Source organism: Limulus polyphemus, unplaced genomic scaffold (genome assembly GCF_000517525.1).
Source record: "Limulus polyphemus unplaced genomic scaffold, Limulus_polyphemus-2.1.2 Scaffold631, whole genome shotgun sequence".
Classification (NCBI taxonomy): domain Eukaryota; kingdom Metazoa; phylum Arthropoda; class Merostomata; order Xiphosura; family Limulidae; genus Limulus; species Limulus polyphemus.
Genome location: NW_013666241.1, coordinates 42,345 through 59,054, shown reverse-complemented (window position 1 = coordinate 59,054; position 16,710 = coordinate 42,345). Strand labels below are relative to the sequence as shown.

Genomic DNA, 16,710 nt, shown 5'->3' with positions numbered 1-16,710 from the left:
AGGCCTAAAGTAAATGTTTTTAATTGTGTACCAGTTTAACGTTGAATATTATTTATGATTTTAACTTTTATACACAAGTGTACCAAAATACTATAATAATATGTTTTACCTTGGGGTCACTGAGGTCAACATCAGCTTCTACATGAATCCATGATGTTTCACAGCCTTCTTTATTCCCTGAATTTTGTGATTCTTCTTTTTGTTGATTACAAGCATTAATCTCTCTTCCAAATGAAGATTCTGTACTAAAGTGTTCTTGAAATGTTTTTGGACATTGTATCTCAGACTGAAGAATAAGAGATAATCTTTCTTTCTCAGTCTGTGCAAGAAGAGTGCTAAAATGCTGGATTTTATCTGCCACAGTTAAGTTCAACACCTCTTCCAAGTTCAATGTTACAGAATTTTTTGGTAGTGGCAATTCCTTGAAATTATCCAATTGTCTCTTTTCTTGCTCTTTCTTTGGCTGAAATTCTTTTCCAACAGATTGTTTACTGTGTCGCAATCTTCCATGCATATCTTTTCTATTTGTGTTAGTCTCACTTATTGTTTTCTCTTTTAAAAACACCCTTTGATCTTTTCTTTCTTTTTCCATCTCTCTTTCATTATGATAAGATTTCTTAAGAGGCCTGCCACTTTCCACATTGCCATCTTTTCTTGCATTGTCACTCAATTGATGATGAGATCGTCTGATGTTTTTCAATATTTGTTGTGAAGACTGCGACTTCTTGATACTGATATCTTTTGCCTTTATATTCTGTCTTTTATGAACATCTTGTTTTGCAAAGGAATTATTACGAATGACTGAACTAATATCTTTGTGACTTTTTTCATAAGCTGGACTTTTAAATTTTACTGGAATTTTAGTTTTATCATGTCTAAGTAATTTCTCCTTGGCACTGATAAGACTCTGAGCATCTGTATCCTTGGGAACAGCTTCACTTGTGGGGTTTTGTGTAGGAATCTTGTGCTGTTTTTTAGATACATTTTCAGAATTATTTCCTTTTGTAAGCAGACAATCTTTCAGTTCCTTTACCTTCAGTGACGATGTTTTTGTCCTTTTTATGTTTTCTGTTTCTAAAGGTGTTATTTTTGTGCAGCTACAATCAGAATAGCCTTTATCTTTCTCTATTCCTATGGAAGTATCTTTATTGGAATGAGATGCATATTCAACATTTTGCAATGGAACAGTTTTAGCAATTGTATCTAGATCTTCAATGGACTGTTTCTGAACTGACAGGTTGGATAACTGTTTTTGTTGCAATAAGTTGGATACAGAATCATCTAGATCTTTACTGAACTGTTTTTGCTGTGACAAGTTGGATAGAGTATCACCTAGACCTTTAGTGGACTGTTCTTGTAGCAGCAAGTTGGAACAGAAATCATCTATATTTTTAGATGACTGTTTTTGTAGGGGCAATTTGGATATAGAATCATTTAAATCTTTAGTGGGCTGTTTTTGTAATAATTGTTCTGAAGAGCTAGGTTGTTCAGATGTAGGTAAACTTTTGGGACAATCTCTCAGACTTTTAATTGATCTCAGAGGATACAATCTGTAAAAGTCCTTAATAAATTCTGTAGTGTTAGTGTGCAAATTTTGGTTATTATACCTTTCTTCTTTATTTACATCACCATCAGGTTCTCTCTCTTGTATTTCTTCTTTATAAGTAAAAAAACAATGCTCAGATTCACTTAATTTGTCAGTTTTGTTTTGTTGATGGTTTTCAGAACTGTCTGAAAAGATAAATTTTAGATTTGGAAGTGAAAAACTTGGAAAAATCATTGAAGAGTCCACATTCCTATTGATATGTCCATTAAACAAAACTCCAAACTTCTTAGTACTTTGTGAAATATTTTGCAAAGAGTCTTTAATATTTTTATAATTACAAGAGAAATTGATGATATCTTCATTAATTTCTTTCAGTTTTGGAGTGTTGGTCAGTTTGGGAGCACTGCTGTTTTTAGATGTAGCTAATGACGTAAGTATTGTTTGCTGAGAAACACCACTTGACAATAGAGCATAATTCCATGCATCTTTCAAGAAATGATCATCTGCAATGGTTTCTTTTTGTATTCTTCCTTGATACGTTTCCCTTCTGGGTTCCTTGAAAAGAGGAATTTGAAACCAACTATCACAAAACTTATTAACAGGTTGAGTGACATCCTCCAAGGACAACTGAAAAGTCCATTTGCCAATTTCTTCATTATCTGTATACACATCCTAAAATTAAAGGTGATACCTTACTATAATATCATATATAAACTAATTTTATACTATTCACTTTCAAAACTATGTTTCAATGATTTACCTTAAAAAATGATTATTAAATTATAAAGCATACATCAATTTTAGACAAATTATAATATCTCCTCCATAAACAAAATTTGAATATCCTGATAGTGATAGTTCAAAACAATTTCTTAGCATTTAAAACACATGCTTTTGCTAACATAAACATCTTTTAAACCATAATTCATAAAGATTAGTTAAAACAATGTTTTCTAAAACTTATCAAGTTATTTAAAACCTTCAATTCTAAGTATGTAAGAAATTTTAAAACATTCATAATTTCATGCCATTTTCATTTTTTGAAGTAAATTTTGTTTAAAACAATATTTCAAAAAACACACAATTCAAAAATCAAACTTGCATTTTTTCTACCGAAAACAAACTTACAGTTTATAATACAGTTAAAAAGAAAAGAAACATAGCAGAACCACTTCCTGCAACTCGTATTCAATAATCAGAGGAAGAAATAAATAAAATTTATCAGTGAAACAAAATAACAAATGTTAAAACAGAAAAAAAGAAAATACCTTAATTGATTCTTGTAGCTGGGAGCAATCTTGCTGGAGCCACTGATGAACAAAATCCTGATGGTCACGTAAATAACACTCATCCTCACTTCCAGAACTCAAGTCGTAATCCTTGACAAGGTGTAAAATAATACAGTTACAGCAAACAAGATGGATGTAATTTCTACACCAAGTACTGGCTTAATAATCATTACTGGAACAGTTAAACTCAACTTTTCACATAAATAAATCACGTCTTTTTGCCTTTATATTCATTCAGATAATGCATATGTACATAAAACATTTTTTTCCACAGCTAGATTTAGAAACAACAGAAACATGAGATAATCATTTTTTATAAATATTATCTTAGTTTTATGACAAAAACATCAGTTATGTAGAATATTTTGTGAGTGAGACTAAACTATACAACTAACTTCCTGGCTTTCTCAATACTAAATATCTTCAAATATAACCAGAATATAGTTCAAACTGATCAAATTAACAGTATACGTACATATACCACAGTAGTTTGAGTAAAATGTGAAGGTGAAACAAATTTGTTAGAAAAAATGTTTTGAGCTAAATTTTCATTATGTGTTTACGACTCTGTATAATGTATGACATAATCAAAAATATTACAAACTCTTGAGCACTTTAAACTAGTTGCACCAAGCTTCTCATACTCTTCACAGCTACAATGTTCTGAGTCAGATGACTGAACAGAGGTAAGAGATGCACTAAGTGTGGGTACATGTTCATGCTTGTTCCATTGCTGACCATGCTAAGAGGAAAAAATAAGTTTTTTTCCACTTTAATGATTCTCAGTTTTGTACTAGAACAGAAAGTATCCCAAGTAAGGTGATCTCACTATTGTACTAGAACAGAAAGTATCCCAAGTAAGGTGATCTCACTATTGTACTAGAACAGAAAGTATCCCATGTAAGGTGATCTCACTATTGTACTAGAACAGAAAGTATCCCATGTAAGGTGATCTCACTATTGTATTAGAACAGAAAGTATCCCATGTAAGGTGATCTCACTATTGTACTAGAACAGAAAGTATCCCATGTAAAGTGATCTCACTATTGTATTGTGTTCTAGTACAATAGTGAAATCACCTTACATGGGATGCTTTGTGTTCTAGTACAGTAGTGAGATCACCTTACATGGGATACTTTGTGTTCTAGTACAATAGTGAGATCACCTTACATGGTATGATTTGTGTTCTAGTACAGTAGTGAGATCACCTTACATGGGATGCTTTCTGTTCTAGTACAATAGTGAGATCACCTTACATGGAATACTTTCTGTTCTAGTACAATAGTTAGATCACCATACTTGGGATACTTTGTGTTCTAGTACAATAGTGAGATCACCTTACATGGGATACTTTGTGTTCTAGTACAATAGTGAGATCACCTTACATGGGATACTTTGTGTTCTAGTACAATAGTGAGATCACCTTACATAGGATACTTTCTGTTCTAGTACAATAGTGAGATCACCTTACATGGGATACTTTCTGTTCTAGTACAATAGTGAGATCACCTAACCTTCTGTTGCAGTATTTCTTATTTATGGGAAACTAATTAGGAAGTTGTTTTTTGTTCTTTCTGTGTTTATTGTTTCTATCAATATTCTATAATTATGTCAAAGTTACGTAAGAAGAATATTTTTATTTATTTTTCATCAGTATCTTCATAGTGCAATCACATAAACCAGAAAATAACTGTTTCTATTTTAAATCTTGATATTACATTACTTTTAAACTACTGAATTCTTATCAGTGTATTATTATTCTCTTAAGCCTTAATGGCACATTACAGATGTATTACAAGTATATTTATTAGTTTGAGAATTTATAGTTTAACAGAGAAGGTGAAAAGCAACTAATACACTTTCTCTCTCTATAAAGTAGGTCTAATGTTAGTTAACTTCCACAAAGTTATACATTTAGAAGCCTTTCTAACAATGCTTTTCTCTATAAAATAAATATTTTGTAAAAATTACCAGCAAACCAAAATACAGTAATGCTTTATCTGACAACAGTCATGGCTGATAGCAGGCAATGGTTTCTTGCAATTATTATACACTGTAAAACAAACCTACAACAGTAATATATGTGACGATAAACAATACTTATAGTTAGCACTATAGTAGTTTCTTGTAAATTTTTGACATCATAAATATTGGATGCAATATTTTACTAAAACATTCAATTGGGTGAAAACTTTTAGTTCCCCTGATGTAAAAAATGTTTGCTCACGAGGAGTTATGAAATTAGTAAGAGTGAATAAGTTAGTCTTAATACTTTCCTAAAAAATGAAATCTAAACATTGATTTTAGTATATAATCCCTTAAGATTACTGTTGAGCCAGCAGGAGACAAATGTAAGCTAAATCACCTGAAATGTGATAGTTATAGCTAAAGTATCAGTGACAGATGTTTCTATCATTTTCTTTTTAAACTTAATAAAAATGAAGTAACTACATTCATTAAATTAAAGCCAGTTAAAAAGTATTTAAAAAAAATGCTTAGTCACTCACTTTTTCTGCAGAAATCAGCTGATCGTTGTCTTGCATGTTACCTTGTCCTTGGTTCACCAAAACTCGACATTGTAAAGCTGGCAGGAAACGTGAGGAAGTGACTGGAGGAGATCGAAAAATATTCTGAGCAGACATGTGTCGTTCAAGTGGCCGGAAGTTTAGCCTTTCTTGACCATCAACGAAAGCTAACTTCTTAAGATCTTGCAGAATGCTCTCAGCCTGATCTTTGACATAAAGGCATGTGTCCGAAGCAACTCTTTTTATGTTGGAAAAACTGAGTTCTACTGGGTCTACAAGCCATTCTAAACAGGTTTGGTGACATTTCTGATAAAAACAATTTTGAAAATAATTAGAAATTGGATATAAGTTGCAGTGTGAATTTTGATAGTTATTATTTTTGCCATGTGCTTTCTGAATACATTCTTCTTCTGTACTAGAAATACAATTTGTTTCTTTTTGACTGGTACATCTGTTTTGAGTTCCAAAAGAAGAATCTGAACCAGAAGATTGGTTAAGTTCTACCTGAGTTTCTCTGTGTACTAACTTCTTTTCTTTTTTCATCACCTGACCTTTTGATGTTATGGATCGACTATCACTTCCAATAGAAGACACAGAGAAACTACTGTCGCTAAGAAGATCCACTGCTAAATATTGCAGGTCAATTGAAGTAGCTTTTTCTGCAGTTTCAACTTGGCAAGCTGTAGATAACTGGTCTGACATAGCTACCCATCTTGTATCGTTTCTCCCAACCTTAAATCCCTGAGGTGTAAGCAGACGTAGAATTTTATTACTGTTAGGGTCAAATTGTGACTGGTTAGACTGTGGAGAATTCTCATCTAGTTCACTGAAGGATGAGAATTGATGAATTAAGGGTGAGTCTCCAAGACCACTATCAAAATGCACCCCATCTTCATCATCATCACCTTTAGGTGAAAGTCTAATTGATGAATTCTTGTCTGAGGAGACAAGCTTTTCACTTTGAATTTGTAAACTATCAGAGTCTTGTTCAAAACCCAAACATCCATCTTCGGTGTTTTCTGATAGATGTCTTTGACTCTGCGAACCTTGGAGTAATCCTAAACCACTGTCAGATGATGACACCATTATGGAATCTAAATCTACTGTACTGATTCCAGGGTTTTGATGACCTGATTCTGAGTATACTGCTGGGTCTGGTTTCATTTCAGATGAGGTTTTGTTTGCATTTATTTCTGTTTGTACATCACTGGACATTGTGGAATAACCGTCATCCTTTCCACCATGTTTTGTTAATACGATATCAGTGCTGGAAGACGTGGAACATTGTTTCTCAGGTGTCCGATTGGTTATGTTTGGTTGGTCCATTGCTTTTGAATCTTGCTTTAATGCCTTGTCAATCTTTAGACATTTTTTTATAGATGGAAAGTGTGGAGTTGAAGAAAGTTCATAAGAGTTAGATTGGAGTTCTGTTTTAAATCTTGAAAAGTTGATATTGTGTGAATTTTCAAGCTCACCACAATATTCTGTATTGCCTATTGTCTCACGGTCTCCCTGACCTCTTCGAATCACAGTATTGGTGCATTCTTCTCCTAGGTAATTTATCATTGAGCTACTTCCACCTGTGTACCAATTTTCAAGGAGACTGTTTTTACCTGGAGAAGCCAAGTATTCTGAACTTTCAGAAAACCTTGATCTGTTTGATTTTTCAGTCAAGAAAGTGGGTAAATCCATTTCTTCATAAACATTTCCACAAGTATTGTTAAGTGTGTATCCTAAGGCAGGGAAACTAAAACTGTGTGGAGTATCACAATGAAACTGAGGAGTTATATTTATGGTAGTGGGTTGTGGAATGCTAGGCTCTGACTTATAGGTATCATTATGTGATGAGACTAACTTACTAGACATTACAGCAGGATAATTATACTGAAGATGTGAAAGACAAGAAGTATATTTGTTTATTGATGAGCTGCAATAAAGTTCAGCATTTTGAGCAGCAGTAACTTGTACACCAGGACTTGTATTTGAAACGTATTGAATATTGTACTCTTTTGGTACTACTAACTTCTGGGAATAAGAGAGATAAGGAATATTTTCTGAAGTTAAATGATTTTCAGAGGGGGTTTCTATGGTATCAAGACTCTCAGAATTAACACATAACCTCTGACTGTTTTGACTATACTCCACCTGCTCTATTTCATTTCTGCAATTATCCAATAAAAAACTAGAATTTGCTATATCACTCTTTAATAGTTTCGGAGCTTTATCTTCTAACACATGTTTAACATCACGAGACTTAAGTTTATGGATTTCTCTTAATTCCATCTGTTCTGCCTGAAAAGCATAATTACAAACTTCGTCTCTGTTGTAACAGTCTTGATATGAAGGTTGGGGAACGAGATCAGACCAATCTTTCATCATAGATGTATTATGAAGATCATGAGTGGTACTTGTTATCAAGGATTTTGCTAAAACACTTGTACTTGAAATTGACGGTTTTGCAATATATCCTATTTTAGAAGAATGGTTTTGCAGCCACTGAGGAGGCGAGCTCATTCTGGGAAGTCCTGGATATGATACAACCTGTAACAATAAAATCTGAAGATTTTTATAATGTTCTTCAATGTTAGAGACACTTGTTATACAAACCTTCATTGCAAAAGAAAAAAATTGTCACGTAGTTTCATACTTTTCTTAACTTTACCTTATTAACATGTTTATAACATTTTACATGCACTAACTTGCCATTCTAATTTTACTCGTACACATTTATAGAACATTACTACAAATGCAAGGTAGTGATTCTGATGATATTCAAAAGGACATGAAAGTGGATGTCTACCTTGCAAAAATGTCTTTAACATAGATTATTTACTATTTCTTTGATTGGATGTTCAAAAGCATCTGTCAATCAGTCTATCAAAAGTGGGACTTGAAAGAAAATATGTCTGCCACAGACAAATGGTGGTGACCAGTCCTCTCAGTTCAGTTACAAAAAACAAGAGAGAGGCAGTCACATGAAAATATAGGTTTTCATATTCTCATTTTCCAGAAAAATATAGCTTTTCATAGCTAATTTTTTGACAAATAACCAGTTTTGTAACATGAACCAAATTAGGTTTTTTTATTTTTTCCCAAGGAATACTTACCAATTTACCAGATTTATGTTATAAATTTATTTACAGTAAATAACTTTTTCCTCTTCTGCAAAGTCCAGCTCTTAACATATTTTTATGAAAACATAATAACACATGTAGTTTAGGTTGTTTGAAAAAACAAAAGGTTTTATTACATCATTTCCTAAAAAAAGGACCACTTTCAATAGATAAGCTTTAATAGGTTATATAAGTTCTCTTGGAAGCCTAGGTGACAGATAAAAGGGGGAAAAATAACTGGAGGGGGTGTACAACAGATGTCAGTCTGTCTTAAATAATGAATGCCTTTAAAAATATAGTTATCAGTATTTGACTATTTCCCACCACAATAAAGCAAAGAACATTATCAGTACATATACATAAGCTGGTGACCAGTACAAAATCTACTTATTTCTAATAGAATCTGGAAAGCACAGTAACAGTGGTGCTCAGAACACAAACTATGGCAATGAATATCTATCTACAAATGTGTTATGTGATCTGGTGAGTACATTTCTTTCTCTGTCCTGATGGAGGAGTGAACATATTGAGAAGGCACTTGACCCTGCTTATGTTGTCCTGAAAGTATAAGCTGCTGGAGGTGGCACTATGATATGAGGAAGAACAATTTTCCGCGGGAGTTAGGTCTTTTGATTTCTTTAGAAAGAAAGATAACATCAAAAGTATACCTGATAATTGTTATTGAGTCACATTATGTTCAAATTTAGGATATCAAAGCTAATAGCAATGACGTTGAATCAGTTTGAGTTTCAGTTACTGGTAATAAGAGAAAAAAGCATTTAGTTGGAACTTGTTACTACACACCAGATGAAACTGATGAAATTAATGAGAAACTGTACAGTGAGATAAAGAATTCAGCTCAATAAAATCACAATACCAATGGTTCCATGTGCTTAATAACTTTCTTTATATAATACTAAAAGAAAATACATGCTCCACATGTTTAGGTGGACAACATAATCTACCATCTTCAAGATACAAAGAAGAACACATGAGGTTTATTTATACTCTAGAGAAAATGTATGTGCACAATTAGAATAATGTACAGTGGTGCTATTTACAACATAGAATTCCAAAAATTCACTTCCGTGGCACCACCTAAATCTCTATTCGAACTCATCATTTTGTTTTAACAATTTCTCAACTCTTATATTTAATTCATTCTTTAAATTCACTAATTTAAGTAATTTCACATTGTCCCAATCAATGACATGTGAAGAGGTTGCCATATCTTCAGCCAAGGCTGAATCTCTTGTTTTCAATTTATCAACTGCATTTTTAAGTTCTCTTATTCTAAGTTTAAAATTTCATGTAATTGTGGTTTAAGTTATATTGGGAAAACATAGAGAAATCTGAAATTTAGAATAAAAGAACATAAAAATGCAGTTTATTAAATTAAAACAAGCAATTCAATGAATTATTTAAAGTTGCTGATTATATTAATATTTTGTATGTTTTGACTGTATGAGGAATACTAGTGCTTTATAAAAGAATTTGGAGTATTTGGCAAGTTTGGTGAATAAATGGCAGATGGCATTTATCTATAATAAATACAAGATAATGTATGTGGAATATCACAATTTCAATTATAAGTATACTTTTGATGGGAATAGCCTTGACAGTGTTATGGAAGAAAATTATCTTTGTCTTCTAGTTGATCAGTGTTGTTGTTTGTGGCAGGGCAAATAGGATTTTACATTGCATCTACAGAAATGTGGAATACAATTCTGAAGAGGTTATAATATCATTGTATTGGTCGTGGGTTAGACCACATTTGGAGTGCTGTGTTTCATCGTGGGCTCCTTACCTTAGAAAGGACATTGAATGTTGGAAAAGGTTCAAAGGAGGGCTACTAGGATGATACCTGGAATGGAAAGATTGTCATACGTGGACAGATTAAGATCTCTGAAATTGTTTTCTCTTGAGAAAAAGTTAAACAGAATCTGATTGAAGTGCTTAAGATTGTTAAGGGAATTGATAGTCTTGATGCATTATCTTTCATCTTATTTAATTGTGAGAATTGTAAGACTAGGGGACATAAATACAAATTTTGGCAGGTAATAGACATCTTGAGCTAAGACAGCTTTATTTTTCTATAAGGGCGGTTGGCCTTTGGAACAGGTTGTTTTCATATGAGGTAGATGATATTAATTTAAAGAAGTTTAAGAGGACGCTTGAACAGTACATCTTTGAGTTTTTGTTTTTAGAGTATAATCCTTTCACTACTGCCTCAGTGGATTATGTGAATCATGTAACCATCAGAGTTCCACACTATAACTTTTGACACATTTTGTGTCTTCATAAAATTTCTAAAGCTTTTAGTAAACATTATAAGTCTTTAGTAGACAAGAGTTTTTAATTAAGTATTTTTACTAAAAGCTTGTCCGTGAACATATGGAATCAGGATGTCGACTGTTCCAGATGCAAAGTGATTTTTATGTAACATTAAAAATATTTTTCTTAATCTGAAAATTCTAAAATTTCATTTGTGAGATCTCTAAAACATTCTAAATAAATATCAAATGTTTTTCTTCAGCAGTTCTAAAGTACTTCGGAGAGTTTCTACTTCTAACCTTTTTACATCTATTTTATTTTACTATTGGTGTCTGAAGTAGAAACATACTGAACATAAAGTAATGAATCACTGATTCTGCCATTAGAATGTTTACCTGACACTGTCAACAGCAAATAAGCTCATGCGGTGCAATTACCAAAATTTTCTCATATACTTTATCATAATACCAATTCTAAGAACACAGTGGGAGAGGATTTATTGGCTTACTAACAGAACAGTAGTTGCAACAAGAATTGTCTAAAGTAATAACAGTGGGAGAAAATGTTTATGATATGGCTCTGTACAAAGTCCAGGAAAAACCAATAAATTTGGTAAGTATTTGAATGTTAGCTATTGTCCCAGGGTGGTTGGAATTTAGGTGTATATTCCATTTTTAAGTCTCTTATTTTTAGTTAAGATACATACGTTTCTTCCACTGTTTCCACTCTTGACTGAGTAGTCACTACATATACTAGCCAATGAGTCTGTACTATCTTCAGAACGACTAGTGCGGCTGGGCGAGAATCGACCAGTTCTCCTGTTTGGGCTCTGATTAGATTGTCCTAACTCCAGATTCTATATAAAAAAAAACAACATAAATGTATATAATATTGTCACACCATTATTACACATCTCTTGGTTAAAATCCTGCTAGCATGCACAAACACTGATATTGTTAAAATGGCATCAATTGCTTAGAATTTATTACTCAACTGAAACTCTTACGCTCTAGAGAGCAAAACCCCAAATTTTCCATAAAATGTCACACTGTAATCTAATTTACCTTGCTAAGTCTCTCCACCCCCAAAAAAACATGTTTTATTAAAGCTGTATGTAATTCGAGATGTTCCTTTATGACAAAAAATTTAAAATTTCATTACAGAGGGTTTAGTACATTATGTTCAAACAATTTTGAACACGTAAATCAACTAGTCATGATACAACCACAGACAAATTAAAGCTGCAGAAAAGCAGCATGTATCACAACTACATTTTCACTTGTTTGTCATTTCATGGGTAGTGTGATGCAAAATAAAACTATCACTTTTGGGAAGGATACATGACAGCCCTTTACAATTCAAAATGTTCATACACTCAAATAATAAAGATGTGTTCAAATCAGAGATTTAGAATTTCACAGACAGGGATAACCCTTGTACTTAATGGCATTGGAAAACAAAGAAATGCATGGAGTGTTATGATTTGGACATGACAGTCTTATAAAGGAGCCTTTGGCAATGGAATCTACACTGCAGGATCATCAGACAGAAAAGAAATTGACACAGTGATATGGACTGTAATGACACTGTGAGGATCCAAAATCATTTCAATATAACATAGACAAGCACTGTATTTACTTTACTGCTGCCATATTTCAAATAATAATGTAAATAAAGATAAATCAAAAGTTAATATCTGTATAATGTATCATCCTAAGCAGTTTACTAATGCAAGAAATACTCAAAACTTGTTTACTTGGTTTATGTATTACTTCTTTGATTACAATTTGTAAAAGTGTGACATGAAAGCATGAATGTAAAAACATGTTAGGCTTTAATTTCCACAAAATACTATTACTGTGCTGCACAAGAAAAAAAAAATTTTAGAAATATATATATATATATATAACCCTGGAAGCAACTTAATTGATATAAAGCTGCAACAGAGTTTACCTGCTAGAAGTAAATGTTAATATTAATACCAAATTTTGATTCTGAGACAATTTTTTTTTCAATCATATGCTTATGGTACATATTTTTTTATTTAAAGTATGCTAATAATCAGTATATCAATTTAACATTAAAAACCTTTTGAAAATACTTTAATCAAGCACTTCTAATTAAGTTATGTTTTACACATTTTTTAAAATAATTAACACAATATTCTTAAATCACATAAGCTGTCAATATTTTTTTTTTATATTCCTCTTTGTTTGTCCATTTTGAATTCTAAACCAGGTTTGGGTAAAAGCAGCATTACAGATCGATCTATTGTTTCCAACATGTCACTGTCAAAAAGGCCTTTTTGTTTCAATACCAGAACTTGTCAGTTGGGTTGGATGATGATGGACAAGTTTCCATGAAATTCAACTTATACATTTTATGGAATTATTGATTTATACATTGTTTTATGCTAATCAATGTTATATAAACATTTGCTGATTAATTTTTGTAAAGGTGTGGTGTTATGTTAGACTAGTTTTCTAGAAATAAGAATAGTACTATGACCCAGAATAAATAACAGAAATTACACAATAAGTTCTAGAAATCAGTTGCTAAAACTATAAAATATACACATCTCAAGAAAGTCTTACAGAAACTCACTGAATGGAAAAAATCTGCATAAGTAAGTAATTTATTAGCATTCACTTATTGTTTAGACTTAGTGCTAACTGCCATTTTAGCAATTCATAAAGCACAATGCTAGTTATGTAGCAATTTAGACTAAGCACACCTGAATTGTTTATATTGCTGAGATAAAATTCTCCACATGTCTGTGGCTCATATCACAGTTCAAAATATTATTTTCAAACATGCTATCTTAAAATGACTATTACATTTTTTTAACAAATTATTTTTAAATCATTTATAATATTGTTGACACCTTTATATTATATTTTTAATAACTGTTATACTTAGAAAGTTTTTGATATATTGCTTTCTCTTTTTCTAAAAAAGATGTTGAATAACACAGATTTTGGTTCACGTTGAGTAAAAAAAACATTTTAATGACTGGAATTAGGATTGTACACAAAATAATAATGAAGTGCTAGACGATGTTAAGCTAAAAGTATTGCTGAATTAACAGAAACATCTAGTGTCGCAAATATGTCTAGTGGATGTGTCAAATTAAACACATAAATGTAAATTAATATACATTTTGGACCTCATATGATCAACCCTCATGAGTTAGCTTATTAAGAATAATAAATAGCTTAACTTATATATATTGGCTATTAATTTACAACATGAAATCATTTGTATTATATCTAATAATGTATAGATTTAAGGTTAACTTAGTACAACAACTTTGTTGTCAAACTGCGAATACTCACATTTCTTCCAATTAAGAATTACTTAACTACTAATATACATCTCAATGGATAAATCTAAACTGACCTTCAAAATGCAATTGAAATCTTGTATAACCATATTAAATGTTTTGCCCAAACCTTTAAAATTTTTTTCTGGTGATAGAAAATTCCAGTTAGTAGCAGTCCAATCCTCAAGAAGACATACAAGCCACCCAATAACCAATGTCTAGTGTAGTCTTATTGATCTCTGTAACTAATTCACCAACATAAGAAAGTACCAGATCATCATATTATATCCACTTCTAGCCATATTGATCTAAATAACCAATTCACCAACAGGTGAAAATACCAGATCATCATATTATATTTCCGCTTCTAGCCTTATTGATCTAAATAACCAATTCACCAACAGGTGAAAATACCAAATCATTATCTTATCTCTGCTTCTACATAGCATGTTAATCAAACATCATGGCCATAACTAGATATATTTAAATAATACACAGTGCAAGAATTGGACTAACCTGCAATCTGCCAGCTAAAATCATGTCAACAGTGTCTTCTTGATCAGGTGAGGTAGTGGATGTAGGACACGATTTCTGCAGCAAATCCTGATGATATAGCTATAAAAGGAGGAGGTTTTATACATAAGACAAACCTTTTACTTTTGAAGTCTTCAACAAGAAAAGGGGTTGCTATAATTGCCAGTTCAGGCTTTGTTTAACTGAAATGATTTTATGAATTCAGTGTGCTATTAATTACTAGTTCTATGGAAAACGTAAAACCCCATTCGGCAGTTCAGTTACCAATATATCAGCAAGGTAAAGAAATATGCTAAAATACACACACACACACACACATATATATATACACACACAAACACACATTTTAATTGCAAAATGATAAATAGAAAAAAAACTACCGCAGACCTAAGTATAATTATTTTTCCTAGCACTTGGGAACCAAACTCTGTAGAAAAAAAAAATAATAATAATAATTATTTTATACCTTTATTGTTTCAAAATGTATATGCTTGTGTTTCCTTGGTAAGAAGTGGAAACAGTTATATGTTTTTAATTTATTCAAGAAACTTCTAAGAATATTTTTTGTTTAATGGATGTACTATCAATTAGTCTTTGTTTCTTTTCAACTATTGAACTCTGGAATATAAATACCTGTCGTTTAAACAAGACAGTTAAAGCTTTGTTCTGCTGTTCCAGATCCTGGACTCTGCATTGTAGTTTTCCACATTCTTCTTGTAAGCCCTACGGTTAAATAATACTTTAAAACTTTAAACATGCAAAGAAACATATATGTATGTATATAAATGTACAATGAGTGTTATTTACACAACCAAAAGAAAAGCATTCTAACATAGCTTTCAATTAAGTTTATTTTTTGTACTGAAAAGAAAAAATTCCTTCATTATGGAAGTATATAAAATATCACTAATAATATTGCAAGGTTACTTACTTTTTTGCTTCAATATAACATCTGTCTTGTGTAATAATGTTTATATTTATATTTAATGTATGATGAACCATACTGTTTTTGGTAAGTGTTTTTACTGGCTTATAAACTGTGAATTATCAATGATCCTGATGTTTTACCACGTGGACTTATCATTAATAAGTTGGTATGTGTGCTAAAAGCAGGTATGTATCTTGTAATGTCTTGAAAATAAAACATTACTTGTGAAAACAGTTTTTGTACTTTGTCTTCATTGTGAAAAGGGCCCTCATAAATCCAAATATCACAACAGTTGTGATATATAGTGACCACCAATTTATATTAACATACTGAGGTATGTATCTTGTATGGTCTTGAAAATAAAAACATTACTTATGAAAACAGTTTTTGTACTTTGTCTTCATTGTGAAAAGGGCCCTCATAAATCCAAATGTCACAACAGTTGTGAAATATAGTGACCACCAATTTATATTAACATACTGAGGTATGTATCTTGTATGGTCTTGAAAATAAAAACATTACTTGTGAAAACAGTTTTTGTACTCTGTCTTCATTGTGAAAAGGGCCCTCATAAATCCAAATGTCACAACAGTTGTGAAATATAGTGACAACCAGTTTATATTAACATCTGTCTCATGTTAAGTAGCTGTCAATGGCTTTGAAAGAGAAGTATCTGTGGTTGCACTGGGAATACATTAAACATGTTTTGGTATGTTACACATGCTGCACAAGTGATATCACGGACACATCTGAAATCTTGTGAGTATACTGTGATTACTATAAGCAGCAGGCTGCTACTGCTTTTTAACAAACATTAAAATTCAAGTAGTTAACTTGTATGACATTTAGACATGTCCAACTAAAATTTAAAAAACCCTTCAAAATAGTAGATAGCACTAAGCAGAAAACACCAACAACTTATATTTATTAAGCATTTAAGCTATTGATAAAGGTTTAACAATTCTGAAAGGAGACAAAGTAATAACTTTTAGTTCAAGGACAGCGTGGCCTGATGATATATTTATATAGAACTTCAAATCTATAAATTCCACTTGGCAATTTAATTTTAGAATATACAAAATATAGTGTATATATATATATATATATATATATATATATATAGTAAGAAGTATTACTACTTGTATATAATATAGTATAACTACGTGTGACACATATATA

The 16,710-nt window shown here is 31.6% G+C and overlaps 1 protein-coding gene across 3 annotated transcripts in view; it reads right to left on the bottom strand.

Annotated features, from left to right (window-relative positions):
- LOC106459576 overlaps positions 1-16,710 on the bottom strand; it is a 48,246-nt gene that overhangs the window by 6,597 nt on the left and 24,939 nt on the right. For 2 of the 3 annotated variants that reach the window (XM_022386085.1, XM_022386086.1), the window contains exons 6-12: positions 15,237-15,326; positions 14,586-14,684; positions 11,454-11,603; positions 5,343-7,901; positions 3,440-3,577; positions 2,815-2,925; positions 110-2,218 (exon numbers count right to left, since the gene is read on the bottom strand). In XM_022386085.1, the coding sequence (XP_022241793.1) occupies positions 110-2,218; positions 2,815-2,925; positions 3,440-3,577; positions 5,343-7,901; positions 11,454-11,603; positions 14,586-14,684; positions 15,237-15,326 (5,256 nt within the window). The remainder of the gene's footprint in view (positions 1-109; positions 2,219-2,814; positions 2,926-3,439; positions 3,578-5,342; positions 7,902-11,453; positions 11,604-14,585; positions 14,685-15,236; positions 15,327-16,710) is intronic. The other variant, XM_022386087.1, reaches the window with a different exon arrangement.